General features: G+C 40.1%; 1 protein-coding gene across 1 annotated transcript; it reads left to right on the forward strand.

Annotated features, from left to right (window-relative positions):
* The first annotated feature begins 5,683 nt into the window (after positions 1–5,683).
* Positions 5,684–7,158, forward strand: LOC121977669 (NDR1/HIN1-like protein 13). The gene has a single exon (XM_042530125.1). The coding sequence runs from the start codon at positions 6,282–6,284 to the stop codon at positions 7,002–7,004; it is 723 nt and encodes a 240-aa protein (XP_042386059.1). The 5' UTR covers positions 5,684–6,281; the 3' UTR covers positions 7,005–7,158.
* The last annotated feature ends 10,274 nt before the right edge of the window (positions 7,159–17,432 follow it).

Consider the following 17,432-nt stretch of genomic DNA (forward strand, 5'->3'; position numbering starts at 1 on the left):
AAGGAAGGAAATCATAGTAACTGAAAACCAATTTAGGTTCATGCATAAAAGGTTGATAATATAAATTATACATTTTTTCAAACAACTAATTAAAAAATATCAGAAGCGAAAACAAGATGTACACATGATATTAATTGACGTAGAAAAATTTTATGACAAAATCCTAAGAGAAAATTATATGAATTTTTTTAAAAAAGAGAGATGTTACCATATCATATATTGAATTAATTAAGGATATATATGAAAATGTAATGATCATGCGAATTAACTGAAATATTTCTAATAAAGATAGGATTACATTAAGGATCAATTTTAAGCCTCTATTTTTTTATACTAATTGTGGATGGACTCACTAACATAGTATCTTGGTGTATGTTATTTGTAGATAATTTTATTTTGGTAGATGAGACACATAAAAGAGTAAATACTAAATTAGTATCTTGACAGGAAACATTAAAAGTGAAAGATTTTAGATTTAGTAGAGTAAAGATAAAATATATGAAATTTCAGTTTAGTCATCTTAGACATAATGAGACAACTATTAAGATAGAAGATAACGAATTGTTTGGAACTGAGAACTTTAAGTATTTAGGATCATTTTTATAAAATGATGGAGAAACTGAGAGTAGAGTCGTCAATTTGAGTTTGGTCCGTTGGGTTGTCTCGTTTCGCCTATTGGACCAGTTAGGGCCGGCAAGAGGGGGTGAATTGCTTGAAAAAAAAAATTTCGTTCTTTCAACTCTAATTAAAATCAACTATAATAATACATGAAAATAACAACTTAAAGACGAGTCATCAGATTTACTTGGTTACAACCTAGGTGGTTGTTAATTCAAGATCAATGAAAGTACTAAAAGAAAATCTCCTTCGTTGAAAGCAGATTAGCCTCTTACACTCGTTGAAAGCTCAGACAGTTGCTAGGGAATGATTACAAGAGTTGTTATCTATTTCCTAGGTCCAGGGGTCTTTTTATAGTCTTGGCAAAATCTTATCCGTGACTTGAAGGCGCCTCCAGGGAGGTGCCAAAGGATAAAGTTTTATCCTTTGGCAACGGTTAAAATCAGCCTGGTTAAAGGCGCCTTCCATAGGGATGGAAGACGTCTTCGTACTGTTCATGGAATGTGCTTTCTATCCATGGAAAGCGCATTCCACAGTGAAAGTACGGAGGCGCCTTTGATTCACTTTGAAGGCCCCTCCAGCAGTAATTCCAGCCTCCTTTCGCTTTTCTGTTGCTCTGATCGCCTGGGTGATCGCGACCATCCGGGATAGGGCTCACCCCAACTCATTTCCCGGTCTTCTTCTCGAGCATGCTTCCGCTCCGACTTCTCGTCCCTCGAAACGTCGCACACGTCCTTCTCATCCACCAGTATACTCTTCTGTAGCACCTTGTCCCTTGGATGCACCGAGCCCCCGTCGACTCCCTTCCTGTGTCATCCTTCTCGCTAGCTGCGTCTTCTGCTCGACTTCTTGTGTTCCTAAGCTCCTGCACACTTAGACACAAGGTTCAAACATAATAGGACATAACTTTAACTTTGGTTAATCACATCAAAACTACCACAGGGTTCTAACAATCTCTCCCTTTTTGATGTGCATCAAACTAAGTTCAAGTTAGGAAAAAAAAACAAATAAATAAATTACAATAACATAAGTTTTGTAAAGAAATTACAAAATTAAGTTAAGCATTAACATGCATCAAGTTGCAAAGCTAAATTAGGCAATAAAATGTGAAAAAATAGTGTTCCTTACTCTCCCTAAATTTGTACCTATTACTCTCCCTTTGTTCACATAAAAAAAAAAGGAAAAAATATAAGAAGTTAGAAATTAATTGTTAGGGTTACGTGAAAATAGTAAACAGTAACAAATAACATACTTTGTATTTGACAAGTAATAAAAGGGTTAAAAACACTTTTAAAAAAACGACTAAGTTTTAAAAAAAATTAATTTGTTAAAAGATTATAATAGTAAATTGTTTAACACTTAGTTAATAAAATATTTATTTCGATAATTGGCTTCCAAGCTGTAGCGAGACATTAGAATTTCTTGGATATTGGAACAATAACTACTTTCTTAGACAAAACCTTTTAAAGAAATTAATATTCAATTTAACTCTTTTATAATTAAAAGAATTTTAGTCTAGGTATGATATTGGAACCCAATATAAATAAGTTCCTACCTACTGGATTAATCAGAAATTTTGGATGTACATAATTTTTAGGAATATTCCTAATTTGTTTATGGTGATGTCTAATATATCAGTTCAAATTATTATATCTCTTAATATTTTGATTTTTTAAGCATGCATGATTTTTCAAGTATTCTATTTCTATTTTCAGTTTATCATTTTCTATTTTTAAATTATCAAACAAATCTAATGGGCATGATTTTGCTAATTGTCTTTTCAAATCATTGTTTTCTTTTTCTAGTTTTACTAAATCGTTAGAAAGAACTTTAATGAACTGAAAAGATTGTTCGGGTGAAAGAGCACGTACCTCACTTACCTTAAGTTCTGATGCTCCTCCTTCATCATAGCTTTCCTCTGATGATCCTCCCCCTTCGTCGATGCTCATCTCTGAGTTGGTTTCGTCTTCCTTTTGATAGTATGCTATTAGGGCTAGTCTGGTGTAGGCTTCGATTTCAGAGTTGGAGGACAACGATTCATTTCATGTGGTTTTTAGATTATGTTTGGGTCGGGCTGGTTTCTTATTCTTTTCCTTTTCTTTGTTCTTCAGTTTTGGGCAGTTATCTTTGATGTGCCCTTCTTCGTTGTAGTTGTAGTATCGAACCGTCCTATTGTTTCAATAATGCTTTCTCGTCTGCGATTTAAATTTATTAGATTTAATAAATTTATTAAATTTTCTTACTAGTAGCGCTGCTTCATCTTCGTCGATCAACGCTTTGGAGTCAGGATCTTCTTTCTTGGCTCTCAAGGTAAGATTGTTGTTCGACTTTTCAATTTCTTTAGAATTTGCACATCGAGTTTCGTGAAGTTCAAACGTGGAAAATAAATTCTCTAGTATACTTACCTCTAAATTCTTAGAGATGTAGTATGCATCTACTAAAGATGACCATTCTGGAGTTCTTGGGAAGACGTTGAGCGCATACCGGATTGAATCTCGGTTCGTTATTGATTCTTCGAGATTGTTGAGCTGAGTGATGAGTTCTTTGATTCGTGCTTGGAGTTGCGCTACCTTTTCTCCATTGTTCATCCGTAAGTTTATTAGCTGGGTTCGGAGGATGTCTCGTCTTGCTAACTTTGCTTCTGAAGTGCATTTATGGAGTTTTAGGAACTTCTCCCAGAGCTCTTTGGCGGAGTCGTAGCTGCCGATTCGATTGACTTTCTGGAGCGGAAGGACGCTGAGCAGATGGAATTCTGCTTTACCATTCGTCACGAAATCGGCTTGCTCTTTCTTCGTCCACTGATATTTTTCTTTGTCTTTCGGAACTATAAAATCATATTTCATAATTAACAGAATCTCAAAATCTATTTTAAAGAATACCTTCATTCGACGTTTCTATTGCGCTAAGTCTCCCTCGAATTTACTTGCATCGGCCATCATCTCGTTGCTTTAATTGGCGGTTAGTACTTCTGAGACGTCCTGACTCTAATACCACTTGTTGGACCAGTTAGGGTCGGCAAGAGGGGGTAAATTGCTTGAAAAAAATAAAAAATCTTTCCTGTTCTTTCAACTCTAATTAAAGACAACTATAATAATAAATGGAAATAACAACTTAAAGACGAGACACTAGATTTACTTGGTTACAACCTAGGTGGTCGTTAATCCAAGATCTATGAAAGTACTAAAAGAAAATCTCCTTCGTTGAAGGCGGAGAAACTTTTTACACTCGTTGAAAAGCTCAGACAGTTGCTAGGGAATGATTACACGATTTGTTATTTATTTCCTACGTCCAAGGGTCTTTTTATAGCCTCGAGAAAATTTTATCCGTGCTTGAAGGTGCCTTCCATAGGGCTGGAAGGCGCTTCCAGCGAGACGTCAAAGAATAAAGCTTTATCCTTTGGCAACGGCTAAAATCAACTTGGTCGGAGGCACCTTCCATAGGGTTGGAAGGCGTCTTCGTACTATTCATCGAAGACCCCTTCCACAGTGAAGGTGCGAAGGCGCATTCGATTCACTTTGAAGGTGCCTCCAGCAACAATTCCAGCCTCCTTTCGCTCTTCTACTGCTCCGATCGCCTAGGTGATTGCGGTCATCCGAGATAAGGCTCACCTGAATCCATTTCCCAGTCTTCTTCTCAAGTAGGCTTCCGCTTCGACTTCTCGTCCCTTGGAACGTCGCGCACGTCATTTTCGTCCACTGGTGTACTCTTCCGCAGCACCTCGTCCCTCGGATGCACCGAGCTCGTCGACTCCCTTCCCGTGTCATCCTTCTCGCTAACTACGTCTTCTGCTCGATTTTTGTGTTCCTAAGCTTTTGCATACTTAGACACAAGGTTCAAACATAACAGGACCTAACTTTAACTTTGGTTGATCACATCAAAATTATCACGGGGTTTCAACATTGACAAATAATTTAAGTAAATTGGGTTGAAATTTTATCTAACTTATTTAAATGTGAATCTAGATGGATGACCCACTTGGGCCCATGACCCGCATGGGTCGGCTCGTAGTAGGTTTGTGTTGGCTCTAGTTGAGGAAAAAAATCTCCTAAACTTTAAATTAAAATGGAATGTGTTTTTAGGCATACTACCCTTTTTTTTTTTTTTTTTACTTGTGGTTGCCCGACTCTCTTTTCTCACATAACTCAACTCAACCTGATTCAAACCCTAACCTTCGGGAGATAGTGGTGTCTTTGCATCTATTGACTATGCCAAGGCATGGACATGTTACAAATTGGAGGTGTGGTTATTTTTTTTGATAAAAACTAACGGAACAAATACTATTTTGATCCACCTAATTGTCCATCAGTTAAGTAACAAAGGAACATTTGGAAATATTTCAATGACTCATTGTCTCATTGATACATTTGTCTATTTGTGAAAAAAAGATTCCTAAAGGTAATAATTTTAGAAACTCAAAATCTATAACACTCGATTTCAAAAATCAATGACTGGTATGAGTTTCAATAACTCAAAAATAAAAACATTATATATATATATAATTGGATTGGGTTGAGAATTTTTTAATCCGTCAATATAACGGGTTGATTTATGGGAAAATTTACATGCAGTCCCCATTGGTAAGCACAACTTTGCATGCACTCCCCGTTGGAAAAATTCTTTGTTTTCACTCCCTAGTCTAATATACTTACCTAATTGCCCATGATATTTTAAGTATAAAAAGTCTAAAAATGAGTATAAAAAGTCTAATATGAAATATACCTAAAAAATATGAAGAGTAATTTTAATAGAAAATATACTCGAATATACTATATTTTCTTTAAATGATACTCAATTGGATAGAAAATATACTAGATTTTCTTTAAATGATACTTAATTGGATAGAAAATATACTAGATTTTCTTTTTACATGGTGCTGAATTTAAGATGAATTATATTAAAACAGGAAAAAAATATATTCAATTTAATAGAAAATATATTCGATTCTAATATAAAGTGCTGAATTTAAGAGGAATTATACTCATTTTTGGACCTAAAAATCTGAGGAGCAATTAGGTCACAATATTTGTATAAGGAAGTTGAAGCAAATAAAACTTTACATGCAGGGAGTGGAAATAAAGTTTTTTATGAGTGAGAATTGCATGTAAAATTCAAGTTTTGATTGGGGATTTTTCTCTACTTTACTCTTGATTTATCCTGTCCAACCTTATCAAATGGCCGACCCGTAATCTGTTTAATAGTTTAATTGAGAAAGATGCTTTATCTAAAATATAAATAAAATAATTAAAATGGAGGAGAACGTCAAATATTTTATTATACATAATTTTATTTGATATTACAAAAATTGTTTTTTGAACCCATAATCACAAAGTCATAATAATAATTTTACGAGATGCGGCTAAAAATATAACAAAATATTCATAAAAACAAGAAATAAAATCAAACCGGTAATAAATTTTTATTAGTTTCACAAATTTAATTCTTTTCATAACTAAAAGAAAAAAGCTTGGCTGAAATTAATTACTAAAAATAGCCAACTCCTCCACTCCATTGGAGCTGTCCTTTTACCTGTTTGCGGTAATTTCCTCCCCGCGTCTCTTTCCCCTCCATGGCGCAATGCACTGCCCTCTCCCTCGTCTTTTCTCGCCCATTCACCGCCACCTTTTCCTTCTCCTTGCCGCTCCGGATCCCTCCGCCCCCCTCCCATGGCGGAGCAGGCGGCGCCTCTCGAGCCCTGCAGGCCGCTTCCGCCCCCGCCCTGCGCCGACCCCTCCCTCGGCCACGAAACCTACGTCGTCCAAGTGCCCAAGGACCAAATCTACCGCGTCCCCCCGCCCGAGAACGCCGCCCTCGCCGAGCACTACCGCAACCAGATCAAGCTCCGCCGCCAGAACCGCTGCCCCTGCTTCCACGTCCTCAAACGCCTCCTCCTCCCCGTCTTCCTCCCCCTCCTCCTCCTCACCGTCGCCGCCATTATCTTCTTCGCCTGCGTCAGACCCACCGCCCCCACCTTCTCCGTCGAGTCACTCACCGTCAAGAAAACCTCAAAATCAACAACAGAGTACGACTTCTCAGTGAGAGTCCTCAATCCAAGTAACAGAGTCGGCTTGTCCTACGCCGCCGGCGGCCATGCCGTCGCCTCCCACCACGGCGGCGGAGAGTTCGCCACCGGGTCGACGCTGGGGTTCTTCCAGCCTCAGGGGAACACGACCGACCTCAAATTGGTCCTTCGCTCCGGCAAAATCCTGAAAGCGACCAGTAAAGCTCTTTGGATCAAGCTAACGGCCAAATTTTCGGTGAACACCAAGATCGGCGTGTTGCAGTTGTGGCGCATGAGCTTGGACGTGAGCTGTGACATGAAAGTTACAGGGATTGATAAGAAGGCACGTATCTCCTCGCAGGATTGTAACAGCAAGCTCCATTCCTGAGGAAGGAATTAAGATCGAAATTAAAAGAAGAAGAAGAATTGCTTCGTTTGTGGGACCCGATATATTTTATATGGGTTGACTTGTTAATGTTGCTCCATGCGGTGACTATATTACGATTAACTCAAAATTTTCCTAATTAATTAAATAATTTTATTAGCCTTTTGGAATGAATTTTATGTCTTTTCGCCTTGAACATGTTACGATGATTAATTAAAAGATGATCAAATGAAATTAAACTTTCAAATTAGAAAGTCGGGTTCGGTTAATTTAAAAATATAGATATATCAATTCAGTTTAAATTTTAAATTTCACAAATTAATTAAATTGAAACATTATTTTTATTATATTATAAGCAATTGATCTATATATTCGAATCGAAGAACACCTATACAACTTAGACTGATAAATTAGAATGATTTAACTGTTCAATATGAATAGACTAATAAAAAAATTAATAAATTTTATATTGGTTTGATTTGTTCAATTTGATTGTAAAATTTAGTTTGTTCGCTTTGAATTTTTTTTTTTTTTTTTAATCATTTTAGATTAATCGATGCGGTTTTGAATCAATTACTTTTCTTAATTATGAGACTGCTGTTAACTTATTTTACTTCCTCTTATCCTTACTATTGGTGTCTTTTTTGCCAACTTTACTTTTTAACTAAAAGGGTGTCTCTTCTCAATGTATATTTATCCTCTAACCCTCCGGTATTAGTATGTATCATCTAAATTTCTCATTTAAATTCTAAATTAGTGAGACACAACATAATAGTTATAAAATCGTAATTACTATAATATGAATAGTAGATGAATATGATCGAATCTGTATTATAGCAGTTATGAAATCGTAACTGTTGCACCATGAATGATAGGTTTGTTGATACAGTCTGACCTGGATGTTGTTTTGCTGTTGACACTGATTTAAGTTTGTATCAGATATTTAACTCAGATTAATTACTAATCTAGGTTGACCTGGTTGACCTGATTGAGAAAGTCCTAACTGGGATGTTAGGCCGTTGGAAAGTCCTGGTGAGTGAAGCCAGGTAGATTGGAAATCCTGATGAGTGAAGCCAGGTGAAAACCCTAGTGAGTGAAGCTAGGTGCAAGTCCTGGTGAGTGAAGCCAGGCAAGGGAAAATCCAGATGGATCAAGGGTGATCGGACATCTGGTGTTGAAAAGTCCAAGAAGGAAGCTTGGCATGCGAAGTCAGAAAGGGCTCGGTAGCTCGTTCTCTAGGACCAGATGAAGTCGGAGAGGGCTAGGAAGTTCGTTTCTCCGGACTAGGTCAGAGAGGGCTCGACCCAGACTGAGTCAAGAAACTGGATCGGTCGGCAGACCGATCCAGTGAAACCTTGGACACCTGATCGGTCTGCCGACCGATCAGGAATCGATCAGTGGCTACTGAGCGATTACTAATCGGTCTGGAGACCGATCAGAAATCGATCAGTAGTCTACTGTGATTTTACTGATCGGTCTGGAGACCGACCAGGAAGCTGTAAGCGCTTGGGAAGAGCGACATCTGATCGGTCTCGGGACCGATCAGATTAGTGCCTGATCGGTCCGCAGACCGATCAGAAGCTGTGCGCGCGACATCTGATCGGTCTGGAGACCGATCAGATTAGTTCCTGATCGGTCTGCCAGATCGATCAGCGATGATCCAGAAAGCGTGGATCGGTCTGCTGACCGACCCACGGTATTGTTTGTTTTGCATGCACTTTTTCTGATTGCCGTATTTATTTTCACCCATCTGTTTTTAACCATCTGCTGTGAGTCTTTTTAGCTTGCAGGTTGCAGGTCACACTCTCATGGTTGAATTCAAATTAAGCTTCATTAAGAGAAGAAGACAAGTGCTCTTTACACTGTGATTTGCTGCAACAGATGCTGATTGCGATTGGGCTGCGCTCAGTTTGACCTCTACTTATTGGTTCGTATCCAGAGATGCCAGAGATTTCCATTGGCATGGGTTCAGAGAACCAGATGAGGAGGAGAGGTGATTGGCTACGCCTTGTTGGCAGCAGCGATTCTGCAGGTAGCGGAGATTCGAGCCAGTGAAGCAGAGAGACATAAGAAGGAAGAAGAGAGGTTCAGAAAAGGAACCGATTCTCTGTTTCTTTGCGATCAATCCTTTGAGAAAGCAAGTTGGTGAAGCTGTGAGCTCCTTGCTAAGAAGGTCGTTGTGCGCTCTCTGCTCTGTTTTTCTCCGCGTGGCTGTAAGCTCATCTGATTATTCTTCTCAGCCACTGTAAGTCTTGTGCTTAATTCTATAATCAACTGAGACTCTGTTGAGAGGTTGCTCCACCGAGAAGGAGACATCTTTAGCCGGATTTTGTCCGGGGTGTGATCTACCGAAAGATCAAGGAGTCGTCCTCCTTACGGACACGCCGAGGAGTAGAGGCAAGTTATCCCCGAACCTCGTATATCCTTGTGTCTGCTGTGTGTGTTTTTCTTCCTTCGTTTTAGTTTTCAACTTCCGCTGTGCTAACAAGTTTTTCTTTAAGAAAGATTGTGTTTAAGTTTTTAAAGAGGCTATTCACCCCCCCTCTAGCCATCTAAGATCCCAACAAGGTTAACATAGTTGAATCTGTATTGTAGTAGATACAATGTAAATATTTTTAAATAGGTTAAATATGCGTTATAGTAACTACAAAATTATAACCGTTAAACATATATAACAATTATTAAATCATAGCTATTATAATGTGTATGTTCAATTTAGAATTTAGAGGGAAGATTTAGATGAAGTTAATAATAATAATAATAATAATAATAATAGAAAAGGGTAAACTAGGCAGAGGCACCTTGAGTTTTGGGCCCTAAATTTTTTTAGTATATATATTATATATTATTTTTTAGTATTTATATTATATATATATATATATATATATGCTCCGACCCTAAAACTAAAACTGAAACGTTATGTTTTAAAAATAAAATTTACAAATTAAAATATAAAAATAGTATAAAATTATAAAAAAATATGAAGAAAGTCCTACTACCAATGAGCATTGTCTTCCCCGCCTGACTGCCTCCATTGTGTTTTCTTCCAATTTTGAGTCTTCCTAATCTCATATTCTCAACCCACGATTTATTAAAGTAAATGATCTTATTTATTTGTTTCTTCATTTGATGTTTTGATTTCGTTTTCTTTATTTTTTCATAAAAATTTGGTTTTGATTTACTGAGAGAATATATTTTTTATTATTTTTAAATCTTTATTTTTCTATAAATATGAGAAAATATTTGATATCAATTTTAGAAATACTAAAATTGCTTCTAGTAGGAAGAAAAACTCACCATCTATTCATTTTTTTTTTCTTCTGTTTCTATCTGACTATCTATTAAAGTCTTGAGAATGGGTTGAAAAATATTTGTGTGTGAAAAACATAAAAGTTATTTTTACAGTTTTACTATATTCATGATATAATTAAATTGATAAAGATAAGCAATCTCTCATCTTTGGTGTATCAATAATCTACCAAAAAATTGAAATAATGACGGTGATTGATATAGTGGATTTGCTTGATTTTTTTAATTAAAATGTCTTATTGGTTGTTAGATTTTGTTTAATTCATGTGTAAATTGAAATACATGATGATATTTAAAAATATTAAGGTACTAAACTGAAAGTCTAAACTTGATAAGAATTGGTCAAATTTGTTTTTTAGATTTGACATTATTTTTATCTATTTCACTCTGTTTCTTGATTTCTAGTTAGCTTTACTCACCTCGAGATGGTGCAATGATTGAGGTATGAGGTACTGCTATATGAGGTCTTGAGGTCGAAATTCGACGTGTCCAATCATGCTCTCCCTCATACCTGTTTCAAATTTGATCAAATTTACATTATAGCAGTTATGAAATCGTAACTGTTACAACGTGAATGATAGGTTAACATAGTTGAATTTGTATTGTAGTATGTATAAAATCATAATTACTACAATATGAATATTTTTAAACAGTTAAATATGTGTTATAGTAGTTACAAAATCATAATCTCTAATCCTGTTTGAAAGCGGGCGTGTGGAAAGCTAGGAGCTGGCGGCTTCGCTGACCGGGCGACCTTACTTCGCTCTGCAAAACAGATGACATCAGTGCCGACCCAGGGAAGGGGTCCCCGGCGTTGGCCCTCCGACGCTGAAGTCAGTCACCGGAATGTAGAGTAGAAGCAAAGCAACAGTAGAATTATGTGCAAAAAGTAAATCAGGCGTACTTCTGCCGGTAATGGACCTCCCTTTATATAGAGTCTTGGTGGGTGACGTACACGTTTCTCGTGGACACGTTCTCCGATATGTTCGTGACCACACCCTCCAACACGTTCGTGGCCACGTTCTCCAACATGTTCGAGGTCACATCCTCCACTATATCATATGGAAGGATGCCACGAGGACCACTGTCCTGCTGCTTGGCCGACTGGATCAGCCGCTCGGTCAGGACTCTGCTTTTTCCACAGTCAGGTCCCATTGCTTGGTCGAGCGGGTAGCTGTTCGGCTAGGAGTCCTCCATTCTATCAACTTCAGTTTCTCTTCCGTGCGGTCTGTAGTAACCTGCCTTCCTCCATTCGAATAAACTATCCGGTCTCCCTCAGCGTCTTGATAATATGAATTGAGCATCTTCCCATGATATTCTCTCGAGTCGGAAGGATTGTTCGCTCGGACATGTCTCCCATTGATCGAGCCCTACTAGTCCCGACCGACCATTACATTTATCTTCCGTTCGGCTCTTTGACGCTTGGGCATTGACCATCTTGACTTTGATCTCCCCCTTGGCGGTTGACCCCGTGCTAGGTGGGCCTCGCCCTATCGTCGCATCACAAGCCTCCTCTTTAAGTCTAGTCAAAGGAGGCTATGAGTCTGACTGACTGGACCATATGTATCTATGACGACTCTACGACCCAATCAACCCATATGCACAAGGTACTAATCGGGGTGCATGTCCATGTCGTTCGACCTTATTTTACTATACTGGGTCTATTACTGTCGCTCAACCTCAACCTTCGAAGCAAAAATGCGCCTCAGTCGCTCGGCTGTGTGATAATCGCTTATCCGTGCCCGGTAGGGACGACTGACGACTATACTTGGCAGCCATTTTCTCCTCCTTGTTCCTCGCGCCCCTCGGCCGAGCGCTCTCTGATGTCGTGCGAATCTCTGCTCATTATGGCTGAGCACGCAACCATACCTTGTAATTAGTTCTCATTAATGTCGTCCGGTGACTGAGTACCATGCGTCCCCTCTCTACCGCCGCACATTTGACGTGACAGGCGGATATCCGCTGATGATGTGACAAGTGACTTTTCGAATTCAACTGTTGGATCTGCTTCTGGGTTTTCGAAACTCTGGATCGGAAGCCTGAAGTCGATCATGCGCGAGGTTTATAAACCTCTCATGTTTCGCCGTTGTCCTCACTTCGCATCTTCGTCTTCGAGCTTCCCGACAATGCTTTGCTTCCTTTCATTCTTCGGCGGTCTTTCCCGTAAGCCTTCTGAATCTTTTCATTGTTCTTCGCCGACTTCTTTGTTTTCGATGACCAACTCTTCAAAACCTCTCATCTCCGTCCCCGAGCTCTGGTACACGTCCATCGAGTCCAGGTTTGATGGAGGTGACGCTGAGAGCTTGAGAGCCGCTTACAAAATTCCCTCTATCAAATCGCTCTCCCGTCTACTTTTGACCGTCCCAATGAACCGCCTCTAGATTTTGTATGCTTCTTTAGGGATCAATTCACTGCCGGTCTACGGTTTCCTGTCCACCCCTTCTTTTTCGCGGTCTATAAATATTTTCATATTTCTCTCCACCAATTAGTCCCGAACTTCTTTAGGCTGTTGTGCGGGGTCGTTATCCTTTTCCACCCGCACGACATTCCTTTGATCCCTCGGCTCTTCCACTACTTCTATTATCCTAAATTGTCTGAGACGAGGACCTTCCTATTCCAAGCCCCAGTGGGCTTGGTCTTCTTCAATAAGATATCGTTCTCCAATAGCATTGGAAGGACTACTATTTTTTCGTTCACTTTCTCGAGCGGCTAGAATTCCCGACCAGCTAGCAGCTTGAAGTGGCGAACTCCCCGATGCTCAAAAAGTACAAGAGCCGACCAGACTACCTCCATGTAGCTTCACATTTGACCAGTCAGAAGTACCACATTCATAAGTTGCTGCATGAGGGAGTCCTCTACGTGTTCGGGTTGAGCCTGATCTGCACGAAGCTCCCTTCCAACCTAGGTATGCTCCTCTTCTTCTTCTTAGTTGAATCTAATTGATTTTTTCTCCTTTTTTGCAGCTCACATCATGCTAAGGGCGCGTCTGGCCGACAAGAGCAAACTGGCGGACACAAAGATCAATGTTGCGGCTGCGACCGAGCTGGAGAGCCGAGGCTTACAACTGATCGACTCCCAAGAGGACCCACTCGACGGAAGCGAGGGAGCGTCGTTGCAGGTGAGCGAAGGAGGAGGTAGCCGGACGGCTAGCAGTGGGGAAGCGAGTACAGCGGATCTCCCACTAGGGCAACCTCCGGCACTTCCCATTGATGTAGCCTCAGAGTTGGCCTTTTCTGGGGAACCTCCGATAAGTCGGAAGAGGCGTCGTGCGGAAGCTGCATCCTGATCTACTACCTCCACTATGCAAACCCCAACCCGAGCTAGCTTACGCCCTCCATCTGAGCGGGGCGAGACATATAATCCCGCTCCTCTCGAACAAGCGATGACCATCCTCCATACTTCGATTTCATTCGACCGGACGTCGTCTTTATCCGGGTTGTCCCAAGGAACCATCTGCACCCCACCGGTCGCTTTCGTACCGCCTCCCTTGCTAGCGGCTAGAAATCATGCATCCGGCTAGCAGATGCGTCTCGGTTGGTTGGCTGAGCGACCTCTGCCCCATCGGGCTCGAGCGGCCAGCGCCACATAATGGTAGTCATCCATATGCTTACGGACGATTGGCACGACTCCGACGGCGCCGAATCCTGAGCCCCTAAGCATCAAATAATTATCCAGGGGCCGCTTGCACAGATATGAGCCGACGCCCAGGCCCTCGGGACGGTCATGCTTCTAGGGGCGCTCACTGACAGTCATACCCAGATGTCCACTGGGGTAAGGATTTTGTATGTTCCTATCTATTTCCGCCCATCCCTAATAATTTCCTAGTTCCGTGCAGTATTGGGTAGAGAGTCTGGATATGCGCCAAAGGCTCATATTTTTAGAACAAGAAGTTAAGCAGTTACGCGCCCCAATTGGCAAGGAAGCGGCTTCGCAAGAGTGGATGGAGCAAATAGTCGCTGAAATGGCCCAATTGAGGGCCGATCTGAATAAAAGCTCCGAGCAGCTAGAGATGGAGAAGGGCAAGAGTGTCGAACAGGCTACACAATTGGCTCGGTTTAATAAACAGGTCAGCACCTTTGAATCCAAGATCCACTCAGCCAACACCAGGAAGCTTCAGGCGATCAAAGACTTGGAGATTTAAAATAAGGAGTTTAGGGTGTTGACTCAGAAATTGAAGGATACAGAGGCGGCTCTTAACGCCGAGCGGGAGGATCGGTCGGCCAAGCACTCCGACGCGAAGGCCTAGCTTGACTCCAAAGATGTCGAGCTAGCCAAGTTGAAGGTAGAGATGGAGGCTGTTGGACCCCGTGATTGTTTTGAAGTGATCAACCAAGTTAGGTTAGGTGCTGTTTGTTATTTGATCTCTGTGTCTAAGTGTGCAGGAACTTAGGAATGCAAGAAGTCGAGCAGAAGACGCAGCTAGCAAGAAGGACGACACTGGAAGGGAGTCGATGGCCTCGGTGAGTCCGAAGGACGAAAGAGCTGCGAAAGAGTACACCGATGGACTAGAAGAACGTGCGTGACGTTCGAGGGATGAGAAGCCGGGTTGGAAGCCTGCTCGAGGAGAAGGCCGGAAATTGGGTTCGGGTGAGCCCTATTTCGGTTGGCCGAAATCACCCAAACGATCAGAGCTTCGAAAGAAGAGGAAAAAGATAAGTTGGAAACTATTTATACAATGCAGTATTTATACCATGCAATCCGAGGCGCCTCAGACCAGTCCGAGGCGCCTCCAAGGCTGTTTGAGGCGCCTCAAACTCAGCCAAAGTTGCCATTTGGATTCGGATAAAGTTTTATCCGATCAAACTATTGGAGGCGCCTTGAACCCCTGTTGGAGGTGCCTTGGACCTTCGAGATAGACTTTCCAGGAACTATATAAAGTCTCCTGGAGCTAGGAAATGAAGAAAATCAAGCATTCAACTCTGTATTAAGTTCCTAGCAACCTCTGAGTACTCTAAGTGTGTAAAGAAGGCTTCTCCGCCTACAGTAAAGGAGATATTCTAGTAGAATTATTCGACCGCCTTGGATTAACAACCGTCTTTATTATAACCAAGTCAAAATTCTGTCTCCTCTTTTATTTCTACTTTTTATTTTATTAGTGTTGCATTTTTTTAGTTGAAAGATTTGAGGAGGGTATACGTCATTTTTCAGGCAATTCACCTCCTCTTGCCGGCCCCGCTGCACCAACAAGTGATATCAGATCACGACCGCCTCAGAAGGACTAACCACTAACTGAAGCACAAAGATCAAGACGATGGCCGGAGCGAACATTCATCCCCCGAAGTTCGATGGAGATACATGGAAGCGAAAAATGAAGGTATTTTTCAAGACCGAATTTGATATCCTTTTAATAATGAAATATGGATATACAGCGCCAAAAGACAAAGAAGAATACAACTGGACGAAGAAAGAGCAGGCCGATTTCGTGGCCAATAGAAAGGCGGAATTTCACCTGCTCAGTGTTCTGCAACCCCAGGAGGTAAGTCAGATCAGAAGCTACGACTCCGCTAAAGACCTCTGGGATAAATTCCTGGAGCTCCACGAAGGCACCTCAGAAGCGAAGTTAGCAAGGCGGGACATCCTCCGGACTCAGCTGACGAATCTCCGGATGAACACCGGCGAGAAGGTAGCGCAATTCCAAGCGAGAATCAAGGAGCTGATAACGCAACTGACAAATCTCGACAAATCGGTAACGAACCGAGACTCCATCTGGTATGCACTCAACGCCTTCCCTAGAACTCCAGAGTGGGCGTCCTTAGTAGATGCTTACTACATCTCTAAGGACTTTGAGGTAAGTAGTTTAGAAAATTTATTCTCTACATTTGAACCTCATGAGTCTCGAATCACAGGGCCTAAACAAACAGAGAAGACGAACCTCAATGTTGCCCTACAAGACGAAAAGGACGATCCCGATTCTGAAGCGTCGATCGACGAAATTGAAGCGGCTCTTTTAGTAATAAAATTAAATAAATTTATTAAAACTAACAAATTTAGATCGCAACCGAAAAAGCATCAACGAAGTAAAAGGACGTTTCGATGCTACAACTGCAACGAGGAAGGACACATCAAGGATGTCTGCCCCAAATTAAAGAAAAAGGACAAGTATCAGAGACCGACATCTACTAAACGCAAGAGTCTGAAGGACACTTGGAATGATTCTTCATCCTCTGAATCAGAAGTCGAAGGCTTCTCGGGAGTAGCACTGATGGCCAACCATATTTTCGAAGAAACCAACTCGGAGATGAGCATAAATGAAGGGGGAGGATCATCAGAAGAAGAAGAAAGCTACGACGAAGGGGGAACATCACCAAGTGAAGTAAGTAAGGTACGTGATCTCACCTCTACTCAGTCTTTTGAATTTATCAAAGTGCTTACAAAAGATCTAGCAAAATTAGAAAAAGAAAATGTTGAATTAAAATTACAATTAACAAAAGCATGTCCACTAGAAATGTATGATATTTTAAAATTAGAAAATGAGAAACTAAAAATTGAAATTAAGAAATTAAAAAATAATCATGCATGCTTACTTAAATTTCCAAAATCAAAACTTAGAGTTTATGAAAAATTAAATTGGTATATTAGAAAGTATCAGGGATAACTTAGAAAAGTTCTTAGAAACTATGTACCTCCTAAGTTCTTAATTAATCCAGTAGGAAGGAATCTTTACTGAGTTTCAAAATCTTTTCTAGACTAAATTTTTCAAATAAAAATTTTTAAGAGCTTACAACGAGAAAATTAAACAATGAGTTTCTTTATGAGGCTTTATCTAAGGAAGTGGTTGTTGCTCCAATAACCAAGAAGACCTAGTGCCTCGCCACGACCTGGAAGTCAAAATATTGAAATAAAATGTTTAATTAACTTTCTGGAAAAGCATTAAAATTGGAATTAACTAATGCTTTAGAAAGTTTTTAAAACATTTTTTTTAATTCATCAAAAATATTTTCTTGCATAAAATCTTTTTCGAAAATTCTTGAATAATATTTCTTTTTTGCCTAAGTTAAAATTTCTTCTGAAATTAGAATTTTTTTTTTCAGAAAATTGTCTTACCTAAGTTTTACTTAGAAAAATTCTTAAATTTTTTTAAAAATTCTTTCAAAAGACTTAGAATTTAGTTTGAATATGTTT

The sequence above is a fragment of the Zingiber officinale genome, chromosome 4B, assembly GCF_018446385.1.
Source record: "Zingiber officinale cultivar Zhangliang chromosome 4B, Zo_v1.1, whole genome shotgun sequence".
NCBI classification, from domain to species: Eukaryota; Viridiplantae; Streptophyta; class Magnoliopsida; order Zingiberales; family Zingiberaceae; genus Zingiber; species Zingiber officinale.